Here is a 16,081-nt window from a genome sequence, read left to right on the forward strand (position 1 = left end):
TATTTACGTTCATTGAAGTTATTAGGTTCCTGCACATGGCACATCTTTATTCTAATAATTTCCCCTTTCTCACCCTTCACCCTTGCTCCTTCAGACCATTTCCCTATTGTAAGAGATCCCTCCTCTTGTCCTTATGTATCCGTCCTTTGTTATACCTTTTGTTTATGCTTTGCCTCACTGAGAGCTACCATGTAGTACTTAAGCTTGCGTGTCGGGTTTATTTCACTTCACATTATATTTTCAGATGCATCAATTTTCCTACAAATGTCACAAATTTGTCATTCTTTATAGCCAAGTAGTATTCCATTATATATAGATACCATATTTTCTTTATCTAATCGTCTGTTTATTGGATATACAAAACTGTTATATAGATTCAATACAGTTCCAATCAAAAAACCAACAGAATACTTCATAGAACTAGAAAATTCATAAAATCCTAAAATTCATATGGAACCAAAAGAGACCCAGAATAGCAAAAGTAATTCTGAGCAACAAGAGCAAAGCAGGAGTCCTTGTAATACCTGGCTTCAAGCTATAATGTACTAACAAAGCAATAGTGATAAAAATGACATGGTACTGGAACAAAAAGACACATGGATCAATGGAACAGAATAGAGGGTACAGAAAAATCCCCATACTCATTCAGCTATATGATCTCTGACAAAGTGGCCAAAAGCTAATGTTGGAGGAAAGATCACTTATTCAACAAGTGTTGGGGAAACTGGTTATCTGTTTGTAGAAGATGGACACTGGACCCTTAACTCTCATCAAAATTAAAATGGATTGAAGCTCTTAATACTAAGATAGAAATATTGTATCTGCTGGAAGAAAAAATAGGTAAAACATTTGAAGATGTAAGTGTAGGAAAGGATTTTCTAAACAGAACCTCAACAGCACAAGAAATAACAGAAAGAATCAACAAAATACCTAGGAATTAACCTAACCAAGGAAGTCAAAGACTTCTATAAAGAAAACTATAGTACTCTGAAAATAAACATTAAGGAGGACATCAGAAAGATGTCCCCTGCTCCTAGATAGGCAGAACCAAAAGGTTCTGGAAAAATATTCATCAAGTACTTCTTTGGTTCATTGGCATAGTACTGCTTTCTTTCACATAAAGCAGAATTTTTCTTCCCCAAGGTGTACCATAGAAAGTAAAAATATGCTATAATCTTACCCCACCTTTTTGTTTTGCAGCTGGCCATTACAAAATTCTCTCAGCTACCTTGTCTGATAGATCGTAAGACTCCCATCTCAGTCCTATCTCATACAAAGAAGGAATGTTGTACAGAAAGGCCTGTCTTAACAGTCTTTGCTGAGTTTCACCACTCAGTCTAGTGACCTTGCATCATACTGTTTTTATCCAATCACATTTCTATACAATTGTCCCTGCTTCCATCTTGCTCATACAAAATAGTCTCAATAACCAACCCCTACCCCCAACAAAGTTTGGAGGACTTCTGGACAGTTGGTTACATGGAGGCTTACAACTAACTTATCTGCTTAGGGTAGCACACCCCAATTGCACAGACACAGAAGCTCCTACACTCAGAACCCTTCCAGACACTGCCCCATGTAACCCTTCTTCTGGCTGTTTATTTGTATCCTCTAAAATGTCATTTATAATAAACCAGTGAATGTGTTTCCTTGAGTTCTATTAACTGCTCTGATAGTGTTTAGAGAGAGAGGTCATGGGAAGTCCAACCTGTAGCTACTTGGTGAGAAGGTCTGGAGGCCAGGATCTACGCCAGGCATCTGAAGTAGAGGGCAGTCTTGTTGGACTGAGTCCTGACTCTGGGTTCTGACTCTACATGGGACTGGATCGTGTCAGGATTGAAATGCATTATAGAATTCCCACCTAAAAGTACTGCTTTCTTCGTAGTGGGAAGAAATCCCTATACATTTTGGGATCATAGTGTTGTGTGCATATAAGAGGCAAAACACTTTACTTCATCCTCAGAATTGCCACAACAATCTTAAAAGTTTAATTCTACATATGAATAAGTTATTTGAAAACAGAAAAATGACAATTTTCTTCATTGCATTATTTTATTTCTGAAGTTATGTATTTAAGAGTTATAGCCTGTTACCTCCAAATAAGCCACCAAATTAATTCACGAATACAAGGAATAAAAACACTTAAAATGCTATCAAGCAATTCTGTGAAAATAAGTCTAGAATTCATTTAGAACTTGTAGACCTAAAAAAAAAAACCCCAGTACTCTACCCGTAAAACATGTCAGAGTCCAGCTGAGTCCTTTAGACTGGTAGCACTAACAACTAAAGCCACCAGGAAGAACTTCTAGGACTAGCAGTACACACTTTAATGCTAAAACCTGTGCATGTACTAAATACGAATGCACCAGACACATGATAAGTACTAAGTGTTCATCATAACACAAAACTCAGCTTTCTAGGAGTCAAGATGCACTGGAGGGAGGTGATACTGGGCAGTTATGAAGACTAGTACAGAAAAGCAGACAGAGAGAACAACACATTTCATATAATTTATACAAGAGAGTAATTTCATAGCTAAATGATAAAAAAAATTGGTTTAGAAAGCAGGACAAATGACAATATTTTCAAGCTCCATCACGTTTAAAGACAGCAAGGATAAAAACCCAAACATTTCTTACTTATTAAAAAAACCACCAAATTTCTACAAATGAAACTCAGCTCTTAGCATTTTTATATCAGTCTGGTTTTCTTTTTTGAAGGCCTTAAAACATATATTCAGGATTTAAGAAAACATATTAACTGAGGATGTTATCAAAGTTTTTTTCTTATGAAGTGCTGATAACTGGCACCTTTTATCATAAAAATGTTTATACATTTCACCAACAGCACTGGCTCATAGCACAAAGTGTCCCACATAAATATATGATGCCATTTAAAAATAAAGTTACCTTGAAACCAAAAAGAAACTCTAGTTTGAAAAAATAATTGTCTCCAGAGATCCCTTCCCATTCTTCTTTAAGATGAGCACAAAATCTTTTCAATCTGTATGCTTAACCCAGGGATTAAATGTAATAAAAAAACTGTAATTGCTAAGTATTAAATTGAAACATTGCTATACTTTGTTAGTTATCTACAACTTTGTTCCCTAACAATTTAAATATTTAAAGGTGACTTGTTTTTGTAAGCTCCAAAGTATCAAAATATTCCAATGGTAAGTTTATTTATTCAAATAATTTATTTTTCATACATAATTAATAACGTGAAAAATTATTTCTCTAAGGAAACTTAAAATACCGGTATATCTTCAATATAGCCAAGTTCTAATCTAAATGAGGAAGCACTTAATCAGTTTTCCTCTAATTTCATTTCTCCAGAAGACCAGTCCTTAAGGACTTCTGCAGCCTAGCTATGTTGGCATCCAGTGCTGCCAGCCCATTTCTGAAGTCCTGTTCATCACGAGAAGTGAAGGTTGAGAAAGAAGAGATGCTCCAGTCTGACATCAGGTCAGAATTTAAAAAGCTGCCATCACAGACAGCACTGCCTTTTGCTTGGACGCTGGTGGTGTGACAAATCGATGGGTGCTGGTGGGCCTGTTCCTCTGGCTCCTTGGTGGCAGCAGGGATCTTACCAATTGCTTCCTTTATTTTCTTGAGGAGTTGTTTGTCTTCTGTATCAGCTTTTTGGGAAAGTTTTTCGGGTATATCTTCGGCTTTGTTATTCAAACAAATTACAGGTGAACTCAGTTTATTTTCTGTTTCCAGGGTCAGTGCACTGCTGCTGACCAGCTGGGTTGTAGCAACACTTACCTGTGGCTGGGGGAATATTCTCTTAGAAAGTGGAGAATTATTTTTAGAAGAGCTTCTAGCAAAAGGAATATAAATTGTACTATCCAAATTACATGAATCTTCTATTAAAGTCATGCTTTCACACTCCACATCAGAACCCTGCTGTGAAAAGGCAGGAAGAAACCCAGGGGCGGATACCCCCTCCACCACCCTACAGTCACCACGTGGAGGGCCTCTGGAAGGCAAGACGTTTTCACAGGGTCTGTCTGGCTTTACAGTTTCCTCATCGTTAAGTGCAGAAAGTGGTTCTGAATGAGTAAAACTGTGATTTGTTTCTAACTTATTTAGGTAGCTCATTACGGAAGTGTGAGGAGGGGCAGGATCCTGTTGGAGTTGTTTATCATAAATGTGCAGAAGTGATTTGGTAAGGTTATTTCCAAGCTTGCAGTGAGTAGTATCCACACTAAGATCTGAGAGCAGCTTTGCCATACTGTTTTGTAAAGTTCTGTCAAGAAAAATTGAGAATAATCATTAGTTTTTTGTCTATTTCTCTCATTCACTTATATATATATATCTCCACCTTTAAAAAAAAGAAAAGGATTTCCCATATGTATTTTGTTCTTAATATGAAAATAAGCTACTAAAAGCCAAAATCACAGAATATGTTGGACAAGAGTAAATCACAAACGAGAAAAGATGTTGATTTGTATCAAACCTAATGTTACATGTAAAAGTGAAGGCTCATAATTTTTTTATCTTAAGATATGGAAATATTTTATTTCTGAGAAATACTACAAAATGAATCTTTCAGTAAAAAGCCATCCTAATATAGTAGGCTAAGTTATAAATCAAAATGGGAAGTTACTACTTATTTGCTATGGGTTTTATTAAAAATTATTTTCCTCAATTCAAAATGTATATAACAAAGGACACTGGAACAATACTGAAAAATAGATGCTTAGAGATAATTATCATAATTAAACAACTTTTTTTTTTTTGTACCGGGGATGGAACTCAGAACCTTGCCCTTGTGAGGCAGGTGCCAGTGCCCCTGAGCTAAATCCCCACCTCTATCATAATTAGATATAAATAACAGCCAGGTATCAGAAAAGTGGGACATAAAGAAAAACACACAGGCTTAGAAGTTTGAAAGAAATGGCATCAAATCCTACTGTTATTAGCTGTGATCTTGGAAAAGTCAGCTAACCTTTCTGAATCTCAGTTTTGTCTGAAGATACCTACTTCAGAAGTATAATGAAGATTAAACAATAGCAAATAATAAGATATAAGGTAAAGTGGTTGGCACATTTGAATTGAATCATATATGTTCTTACAAATCAATAAAAGATAAACATACCAATTTGAAAAGACACAAAACATATCAACAGGTAACAAAATAAAAAATGAGCACGCTTTAAAGTTCGACTTTTAAATATTTTGATTTTTTGCAGCAGTGTTGGAAATTTTTTTCATTTTTTAAATCTTATCAAATATAGTAAATTAAGAATAATCACTGTTAGGGACATAAGTGCTCCTGCTCTAGGCCAGGAGACAAATACAGGTCCTAGTATATCTGCCTCTGTCCTGCCCAAACTAACAGAGGTGACTCTGCCCAGCATTAGAGCTCTGCCCAAGACTTTCCTACACCAAAGGCAACATGCAAACATTGGCTGAGGAGGGTATCTAGTCCTACTCAACCCCAGTGGCTAAGTGATAATCCCACCTCTGCCATGGTACTCCAATTAAGCCTTCCAACCAAGCTAGGAAGCAAGTGTACCCATATATATCTGTGGAGAAGAGCATCTAGCCTTCCCACATCTGAGTGGTAGAGGGCTGACCATGCTGAACCTCCCTAATTTCTACATGGTACAGCAGGGCTTCTGAGAGTGTTCCTGCCCAGCAGAGGTGCTCAGTCTATAGTTTTGCCTAACCTGGCCAGAGACAAGCCTGCAACTGTGCACATCTGTGGAGAACAGCCTCGAATCACACCGGTTGAGTAGCTGAACAGTGTCTTACTGTAGTGACCACTGCCAGCCTCAGAGCCCAGCCCACACCAGTATAGATTCCAAACAGTAGTGCCACTCTGCTAGGAATACAGCCTGCCACTCTGCCCAATCAGAGGAGATGGCAAAGCCCATCATGATCTCACTGGACTATGAAACACAGCCAGTAGTCCTACTTTCCCTCAGAGCAAAAGCCCAGCCCTACTAAACTTAAAAGTAAGGTCTGCATACCTGTGTTCAACAACCAGTCTGCCTAGAATCAAGAGCAGACTAAAGGTCTACCCCTACCAAAAAATACCTACAAAGACAGAAGAAATAGATGCTTCCTCAAATGAGCAGCACCAACCCAAAGACACAAGGACTACAAACAATCAGGGAAGTATGACACCACTGAGAGAAACTAATAAAGCTCCAATAATAGATCTTAAAGAAATGGAGATACAGGAAATGATAGAACAATTCTCCTAAAAATGATAGGGAAATACAAGAAAATATGGCAACACATGAAATTTGGAAAACAATTCATGAATAAAATGGGAAGTTTGACAAAGAGCTAATATAATAATTGAACTGAGAAATTCAATAAAGGTTCAATGGCAGGCTTGATCAAGCAGAAGAAAGAATCAGTGAGCTGAAAGACAGAAAACTGGAAATTATCCAGTCAGAGGAGCTGAAAAAAAAAAAAAAAAAAAAAAAAAAAAAAAAAAAAAAAAAAAAAAAAAAAAAACACCCAAAAAAAAAAAACCCCATCAAGAGAAATAACTCTTGCATAAGAGTACTGTTATGGTGTATATCTAGATATCCCCCCAAAGCCTCAGGTACTCATAGGTGGGGCAGGGCTTTGGGGAAGTAAATGGATCATGGGTGTGTAATACTTCTGGGTTTCTACCTGGGTATAATATAGGAGGTGAAGCCTGGTGGGAAGAGATGGGTCACTGGGGGCATGACCTGGAGACACACACACACTCCTTATTTAATGACCTATTTGTTTAACAACTGTTCAGATTTGTGACTCACTGCTCAGACTTTTGACCTGTCCTTTTGGTTTTTTTGTACAGTTCTGTACATCTTTATATAGCCTCAATGTCTTTTTGGGTACAGTACATCTTGTTTATACAGAACCATAATTTTTTTTTTTTGGAGACAGAGTCTCACTATGTAGTTGAGACTGACCTGGAACTCACTATGTAGCCCAGGCTGGTCTCGAACTCACAGTGATCCTCCTGCCCCAGCCTCCCAAGTGCTGGGATTATAGGCGTGCACCACCATGCCCAGCTCAGAACCATAATTTTTGCTGATTGTGTTATACTGTACAGTGCTGCAGTTTTATGTTGTCATACATTGCATGTAAGAACTATGCAAATAAAAAAAAGTCATCAAGTTGGGTGTTTCCTTTGACCATTTCTTTGTTCTGAATGCTATAATCTACATACTATTTACAACTCTTCATTTAGCAACCAATTCATTTAATGACCTAGTTGCAGGAATAGAACACAGACATTAAATGAGGAATATATATTTCACACACACACACACACACACACACACACACAGATGTACTATTTGTTTCCCTCCTCTGCCAATGATTACTCTCTACTTCCTACCTGCCATGCCCCTCTGCTGTGCCACCCTGCCTTGGAGCCAGCCAACTATGGACTGAAATTTCTATAAACTGAGCTGAAATAAATCTTTCCTTCCTTAAATTGTGGGTGTCTAGTATTGTGTCTCAGCAACAAGAAAGTAACTAAGACAAACAGCTACATAAGAGAGGAGAAACACAGGGCCCAAAGGAAATAATGGCTGAAATTTCCACAAATCTAGGGAATGATACTAGCATTGAGGGACAGAAGTCTCAGAGGGTCTGCAAACCAATCCAATCCACAGAGGAGTTCACTAAGACACACTCTGACCAAGTAACCAAAATCAAAGACAAAAAAGAATTCTGAGGACCAGGGATTTTGCTCAGTGGTTCTGCTGCCTGCCTCTCAAGAGCAAGGTCCCAAGTTTGATCCCCAGTATAAAAAAATAATAATAGTAACTCTGAAAGCATCAAAAGATAACCCATCAGATGCAAAGGAGTCCTGATGTAACTATCTGGCTCTCCTGCAGGCCAGAAGAGAATGGGATGATACAGTATATTCAAAGAAATGGAAAAATAAATCGCTAATCAAGACTACTTTATTTGGTAAAGTTGTCACTCAGAAATCAGGAGAAATAAAAATTTTCTCAAACAAAATCTATGGGGAGTTTACCACTAGGCAAGCTTTGCAGGAATTGCTAAAGGGAATTCTGTAAGCTGAAATGAAAGGCCATTAATTACCATAACATCTGAAAGTATAAAACTTGATATATGGAACCAATAATCATATTCAGAATACTTTAGTACTATACAGGCTATGTGTAAAGCAATTTTCTCTCTAATATGAACGTTAAAATACAAAACTATTAAAAAAACTAACTACAATAGGTTGTTAAAGAATAGAAATCACAAAAAATTGTAAAATTTCACATCAAAATTATGAAATATGGAGTAATAAAAGTGTAGTTTTTGTACATGATTAAAGATAAGGTATTATCAACTTAAGATGGCCTGTTACATGATGTTTTATATAAACCTTATGGTAACCACAAAGCAAAATCATATAGAAGTTATACAAAACATACAAAGAAAGGACTTAGAGCATACCACCTCAGAAAATCACCAAACCACAAAATAAGGCAGTGAGAGGAAAAATGAAATAAAGAATATTAAAAAAAATTACAAAATTTCAGGTGTAAGTCCATACTCATCACCAATTACTTTGTAAATGGATTAATTTTCCGACCAAAAGACATACAATGGCTGAAAGGATTAAAAAAAAAAAAAACCAACCATATGCTGCCTACAAGAGACTCACTTTACTAGTAAGAATATCACATTGAAAGTAAAAGGATAGAAGACCTGTTATGTAAAGGTACAAGATCCCAATGATGAATGTAACTGTACTGTATACCTAAAATGTACCAATAAACTCAATGAGACAAAAAAAAAGAAAGAAAGTAAAAGGATAGAAAAAGATATTCCATGCAAATAGAAACTAATAAAAAAAAAAGCAAAGGTAGCTATACTTCTATCAGATGAAATATATTTAGGTCAAAAGCTGAAAAAGTCAAAGAAGCTCATTATATAATGATGAAGGGATCACCTCATCAAGAGAATATAACAACACATCCAATCTTGGAGCACCCAATAACGCAATTAAATGCTCCGAAGAGATAAACTGTAATACAATAATATAAGGTGATGTCAATACCCCATTTTCAACAATGGACATATCACCTAGACAGAGAATTAATACAGATAAATTAGATGGAATTACTTTAGACAAACCAATGGACCTATACAAAACACTGCATATATACAGTCTTCTCCAGCACATACAAAATATTACTTAGTGTAAATTATGTTAGGCCAGGAAAAAAACCCTCATAAATTTAAGAGGAATAAATCATATTAAATCATTTCTAATCACAATAAAACTAGAAATCAACAACAGGAGAGCTGGGTGTGGTGGCGCACACCTGTAATCCCAGCACTCAGAAGGCTGAGGCAGAAGGATCTCTGTGAGTTTGAGACCAGCCTGGGCTACACAGTGAGTTCCAGGTCAGTTTCAACTACATAGTGAGACCCTGTCTCAAAAAAACAAAAAACAAACAAAAAAAAACCTTAGAAAATTCAAAAATGAAGTAAAAAAATACGTTGACACAAAGAGAAACAATGTGCCAAAACTTACAGTATACAGCAAAAACAATTAAAAGAGGGAAGTTTATAGCTATAAATGCCTGTAACAGAAAAGAACAAAGATATCAAATAAACAATCTAATATTATACCTCAAGGAGCCAAAGTTCCTACTGAGCCTATAATTAGCAGAAGAAAGGAAATGACAAAAATCAGGAGAAAAAAATGAAAGAGACTAGGAAAAAAAATCAATGAAACTTAAAGAGTTGGCTTTTTGTAAAGAGAAAACTAATAAACCCTTATTAGACTTATTAAAGAGAGAAAAACCCAAAATCTGAAACAAAAGAGAAGGCCTTAACAATTCATATCACAGAAATGCAAAGGACTATAAAAAACCACTGTGAGCAGTTACATACCACAAACTGGACAACCTAGAGGAAATGAGTAAATTCCAAAGCACATAACACCTACCAAGATTGAATTATGAACAAAGGGAAAATCTGAACAGATCAGTAACAAGGCAATTGAATCAGTAAGTTTCCCATTAGAGAAAAGAACTAGTACAGATGGCTTCACAGCTGAATTTTACCAAATATTTAAATAAGAACTAATACCAATCCTGCTCAAATTCTTCAGAAAATTGAAGTGAAGGGAACTTTTCCAAGTTCATTCTGTAAGACCAGAGTTACCTTATATCAAAGGCAGACAAGGACACTACAGGAAAAGATAACTACAGGCCAATATCCCTGATAAACACAGATGCAAAAATTCTCAACAAAACACTAGCAAACCAAATTTAAAAACACATTAAAGGAATCATTCAGTATGAGCAAGTAGGATTTATCCTGGAGATAAAAGAATGGTTTAACATACGCAAATCAATAAATGTGATATACCACTGTAACAAAATAGAGTAAAAACCTTATTACTAACTCAAGGATATAGAAAGGAATATGACAAAGTTCAAAACACCTTCGCATAATAGAAACTCTGAATAGACTAGGTACACAAGAAATACACCTTAATTCAATAAAGACCATATGTGATAAGTCCACAGTTAACAGACTCGATGGAGAAAAGTTGGAAACTTTTCCTTTAAAAACAGGAACTAGACAAGGATGCCTATTGTTACCACTTCTTTTCAACACAGTGCTATTAAATCCTGGCCAGAGCAGTTAGACAAGAGAAAGAAATTCAGATGCTCTTTGACTTTATGAGGTTACATCCTGACATGTCTATTGTAAATTGAAAATACTGGTTGAAAATTCATTTAATATCCTAAAAAAATCCACATTAAAAAAACAGCTGAATTGAATCACAGGAATTTGAGGTCTGTAAAAAGCATCCTAACAGCAAAGGAAGAATTGAGATTGTGTGCTGACAACATGATGTACTATATTTTAAAAAAATATATAATGATTATACATGAAAAACCTATTAGAATTTATTTTTAAAATTATAAGATACAAGATACAAAAATCAACACACAAATATCAAAAAGATTTTTATATACCCATGACTACCCAAAAAAGAAATACCATTTACAAAGTGACTGAAACACTCAAAATACTGTGAAGTGAATTTAACCAAGGTGATGAATGATCTATGTATAGAAAACTATAAAATACTGATGAAAGAAAACACAAATAGATGAAAAAGCTATTCCATGCTCATGAATTGGAAGAATGAATACTGTTAAAATGTCTGCACTATTCAAAGCAATCTACAGATCCAATGCAATCCCTACCACAATTCCAATGCCATTTTCAAAGAAATAGAAAAAATAATTCTAAAATTGATATAGAACCCCAAAATTCCAAATAGCCAAAGCAATCTTGGGCAAAAAAGAACAAAGACGGAGTCATCAAATTTCCCAATTTCAAAATATATTATAAAGCTGCTCTAATTAAAACCAACATGGTACTTGTATAAAAACAGACACTTGATCAATGGAACAAGAGGGAAATAGAAATAAACCCACAGATTTTTAGTCAACTGATTTTCAACAAAGATGCAACGAACATACAACAGGGAAAGAAGAGTCTTCTTCAATGAATGGTTTTAGGAACACTGGATACCCACATTTAAAAGAATAAAATTGGGTTCCTTATCTCATACCCAATATAGTATAAAAATCAACTCAAAATGAATTAAAGACAAATTAAAACTCACAAACTATAAAACTACTAGAAGAAAACACAGGAAATAAGCTTTACACAACATTGGTCTGGACAATTTTTGGGATATGATCTTGAAATTACAGACAGCAAAAACAAAACAGACAAAAGAAACTGCGCCAAATTAGAAAACTTTGGTCAGATGTGGGAGTTTATGCCTGTAATCCCAGCCCTGTGAGAGGCTGAGGCAGGTGGATGTAAACTGGAGCACAGTCTAGGCAAATTATTAGTGACTCAGAGAAACTGTCTCAAAATAAAAAATAAAAAAGGTTCAGTGCAAAGGCCCTGGGTTCATTCTCTAGTATAGGTGAAATACAAAACAAAACTGGAAAGCTTCTTCACATAAAAGGAAACAATAGAGTGAAGAGAAAATCCAAAGTAAAAAAAAATTGCAAACCTATGTCTGATAAGAAATCAATATCTAAAATGCATCAAGAATACAACGCAATAGCAAACAAAGACAAAAACAAACAAAACTCAAGTAAAAAATAGGCAAAGCACAGATATTGCTAAACAGATATTGAACAGATTAAAAAAAAAACCCCAAACATACAAATAACTAACAGGTTAGAAACTTAGCTTTTGACTTGATGTGGGCATTTAGCAATTAAATGTATGTTTGCACATATATATTTGGAACATAATAATAAATGTATGTTGAATAAACAAATAAGCAAAAAATCATCAATTTCTCCATCTATCTCTCAGGTAAAAAAAAAAAAAAATCTAAATTTTACTTAGATTAAATCAGGTAGAGAATTGTTTCCAGAAACAAACTGTTTTAGCTAAAGTCATGCCCTGCATCAGAGGGAAAGAAAATCTGGTTAGAAATTAAGTTATAAGAATTCTAGTCACAGGTCTGATATTAACTTTCTATTAATACTTTACTTGCATGGCTTTAGTTTCTCCATCTATGAAAATACAGATTCCAAAATCTCTCTTCCATAGAGAATCACAAATGAGTTAATAGGGGAGAGGGAAGAATGAAAAATGTCAAAGTACTTTTCAAATAATTATTAGATTCTGACTTCATATCTCTAAGACAGCTGGACATAATAGTAGAAATAACAAGACTGAGAGAGAGGAAAAAAATACCAGGAAACTAGATCCTCTTCTTCATCAGATGTTGTGCTTGGGGCTAAGAACCATGTGCCTTAGAACGAGGGAGGAGGTATCCACAGGAATGCCTAGGCAACCTCTCATGGCACTTGACTATGCTGACTTGCTGTCCTTTTTATTTTCCTCCCTTTACTTCTCTAAATGGATTGTATTGGACATGGTGGCATATGTCTGTAATCTCAGCACTCAAGAGGCTGAGGCAGGAGAATTGCTTTGAGTTCAAGGCCAGCTTGGGCTACCTAGTGAGTTCAAGGCCAGCCTGAGCTACATATTGAGATCCTGTCGGACAGAAATAAAGGAACTGAATATAATATGATATTATATTATATATTATGTAATACAATTATATATTATAAAAGATAACATAATATTTTATATATAATGTATAAATGATACACATAATGTATATAATTTTTAAAAACAACAGTTGGGATATAATTTACATACAATAAATTCACCCCTCTAAATGCATAGTTCATTGGGTTTTATTAGCGTATTTGTTTTTGGTACTGGGGATTGAACTCGGGTTCTTGTGCTTGCAAGGCAGGCGGCAGAACCACTAAGCTAAATCCCCAGCCCTATTAGCATATTTATAATGTTGTATACCACTATCTACTTTCAGAACATTTTCATCACCCCAAAAAGAAACCCTATACCCATTAGCAGATACTCCCTATTCTGACCCCTCTTCTCTCAACCTGTGACAAACCCTGATATACTTCAATAAATTTGACTATTTTGGAACTATATATGTGGTCTTTTGCTATTGGCTTCTCTTATCATAAGTACTTGATAATACTAAGTTTTCGTCCCAAAAGGACTCCTCAGAAAACAAGAGCCATTCCTTTTGAAACATTCTCTTATTTTACTTTGAAAAGTAGTGTAACCAAAGTTTAGAAACCATGGCTAGAGCCTAATAAATTATAATTTTACAGGATACAAGAAATGTCTTTTGCCTTCCCATTCTTAAATAAAAATTTCAATAAAATTATTCTGATAAAAGTGTCATTTTTCTATTAACAGATTAAAGATATTTCAAATATATTTATTAAATACTTTACAGATCTTTTTCCCTAGAAGTTTATAATTCAGGAGGACAGAGAAACATCTCAGATACATTCAGCTATCTGACCTTTGACAAAGGGGCCAAAAGCATATGTTGGAGCAAAGACAGCCTGGGCTGGGAAAACTAGACAACTGTTTACAGAAGACTGAAACCAGACCCATACCTCTCACCACATACTAAACTAACATCAAAATGGATCAAAGATCTAAACATTAAAACAGAAACACTGAACCCACTGGAAGATAAAATAAGTAAAACACTTGAAGATACAGGTGTAGGAAAGGATTTTCTAAACAGAACCACAGTTGCACAAGAAATAAAAAGAATCAACAAATGGGAATGTATCAGACTAAAAAGCTTCTGTACAGCAAAAGAGTCAATTAGTAGAGTCAAGAGACAATTGGGGGAAAAAATTGCCAGCTATTCCTTAGACAGAGGACTAAATCTAGAATATATAAAAAACTAAAAAAAATTGGACCACCTAAAATAAAAGACTCATTAAAGAAAGGGGCAACAGAAATGAACGGACACATCTCAGAGGAAGAAGTACAAATGGTCAATAAATATATGAAAAAGTATTCAACATCTCTGGCCATTAGAAAAAATGCAAATTAAAACAATACCAAGATGCTGTCTTGCATCAGAAAGAATGGTAATCATCAGGAATTTTAAAAAATAACAAATTGTGGTGTGGCTGCAGTGAAAAAGGAGCCATCTACCATTGTTGGTGGGAATGTAAACTAGTACAACCATTATGGAAGTCACTATGGAGATTTCTCAAAGAACTAAAATTAGAAATTCCATATGACTCAGCTACTCCCCTTCAAGGTATCTTCCTCAAAGAGTGTAAGACATCATACTCTAGTGACACAAGCATACTAATGTTTATAGCGACACAATTCATACTAGCTAAATTCTAGAGTCAAGAGAATTGGGTGAAAAATTGCCAGCTATTCCTTAGACAGAGGACTAAATCTAGAATATATAAAAAACTAAAAAAAATTGGACCACCTAAAATAAAAGACTCATTAAAGAAAGGGGCAACAGAAATGAACGGACACATCTCAGAGGAAGAAGTACAAATGGTCAATAAATATATGAAAAAGTATTCAACATCTCTGGCCATTAGAAAAAATGCAAATTAAAACAATACCAAGATGCTGTCTTGCATCAGAAAGAATGGTAATCATCAGGAATTTTAAAAAATAACAAATTGTGGTGTGGCTGCAGTGAAAAAGGAGCCATCTACCATTGTTGGTGGGAATGTAAACTAGTACAACCATTATGGAAGTCACTATGGAGATTTCTCAAAGAACTAAAATTAGAAATTCCATATGACTCAGCTACTCCCCTTCAAGGTATCTTCCTCAAAGAGTGTAAGACATCATACTCTAGTGACACAAGCATACTAATGTTTATAGCGACACAATTCATACTAGCTAAATTCTGGAAGCAGCCTGTATACCCATCAACAGATGACTGGACTAAAGACAAAGTGGTATCTATATACTATAATGGAATACTACGCAGCTATAAAGGATGGATTTGTGACACGTATAGAAAAACTGATGCACCTAGAAAACATAACATTGAGTGAAATAAACCAAACATATAAGCTTAAATATCATATAATATCTCTCGTCTGAGTGAGGCAAAGTACAAACAAAAAGCACAGAAAAGGATGGACAGAAGGAAACAAGGGATGGATCTCTTGCATATGGAAAGGGGTCTAGGAGACTGAGGGCAAGGGAAGAAAGAAAGGGGAAAGGGAAATAAGTAAAATAAAGATAAGCCATGTACAGGAAGAACCTAATAACCTAAATGTATGTAGACACTGTACGTCATAAACATGAGATAAGATTAATAATAAGAAGAATGAAAATGGAAAAAGGGCATTTAGAGGAAGGAGTATGGGAGGTAAGAGGGAAAAAAAATTAAGAAAAGAAACAAGGTCTGTTATGTACATATACCTAATCTCCAAGATGACTGTAAAATGTATGTATCGCAAACATATACTAATTATAAAGTTTATAATTCAAAATAGCTCTTTAAATTGGAAGTACAAGAGAGATTGCCTTATATACAGAATTGTTTTACATTTAGAGCTATGACTTTCCAGAATCATTCACAGACATGGTCAGCTCTGATGATTTCAACTATAATAACTAACTTCTTAGGACTTAAAAAAAATCGTTGAAAATTAAATTCTTCACAAATATCTCAAAAGAAAACAATTTTGTAGATGTATATA

General features: G+C 35.1%; 1 protein-coding gene across 1 annotated transcript in view; it reads right to left on the reverse strand.

The window, feature by feature from the left end:
- Positions 1 to 2,090: 2,090 nt before the first annotated feature.
- Ccdc14 (coiled-coil domain containing 14) overlaps positions 2,091 to 16,081 on the reverse strand; it is a 45,325-nt gene continuing 31,334 nt past the window's right edge. Inside the window, exon 12 of the mRNA XM_033755910.1 lies at positions 2,091 to 4,251. Coding sequence (XP_033611801.1) covers positions 3,324 to 4,251 — 928 coding nt within the window. The 3' untranslated portion in view covers positions 2,091 to 3,323. The remainder of the gene's footprint in view (positions 4,252 to 16,081) is intronic.

This window comes from Fukomys damarensis, unplaced genomic scaffold (genome assembly GCF_012274545.1).
Source record: "Fukomys damarensis isolate Sample0158 unplaced genomic scaffold, DMR_v1.0_HiC HiC_scaffold_24, whole genome shotgun sequence".
NCBI classification, from domain to species: Eukaryota; Metazoa; Chordata; class Mammalia; order Rodentia; family Bathyergidae; genus Fukomys; species Fukomys damarensis.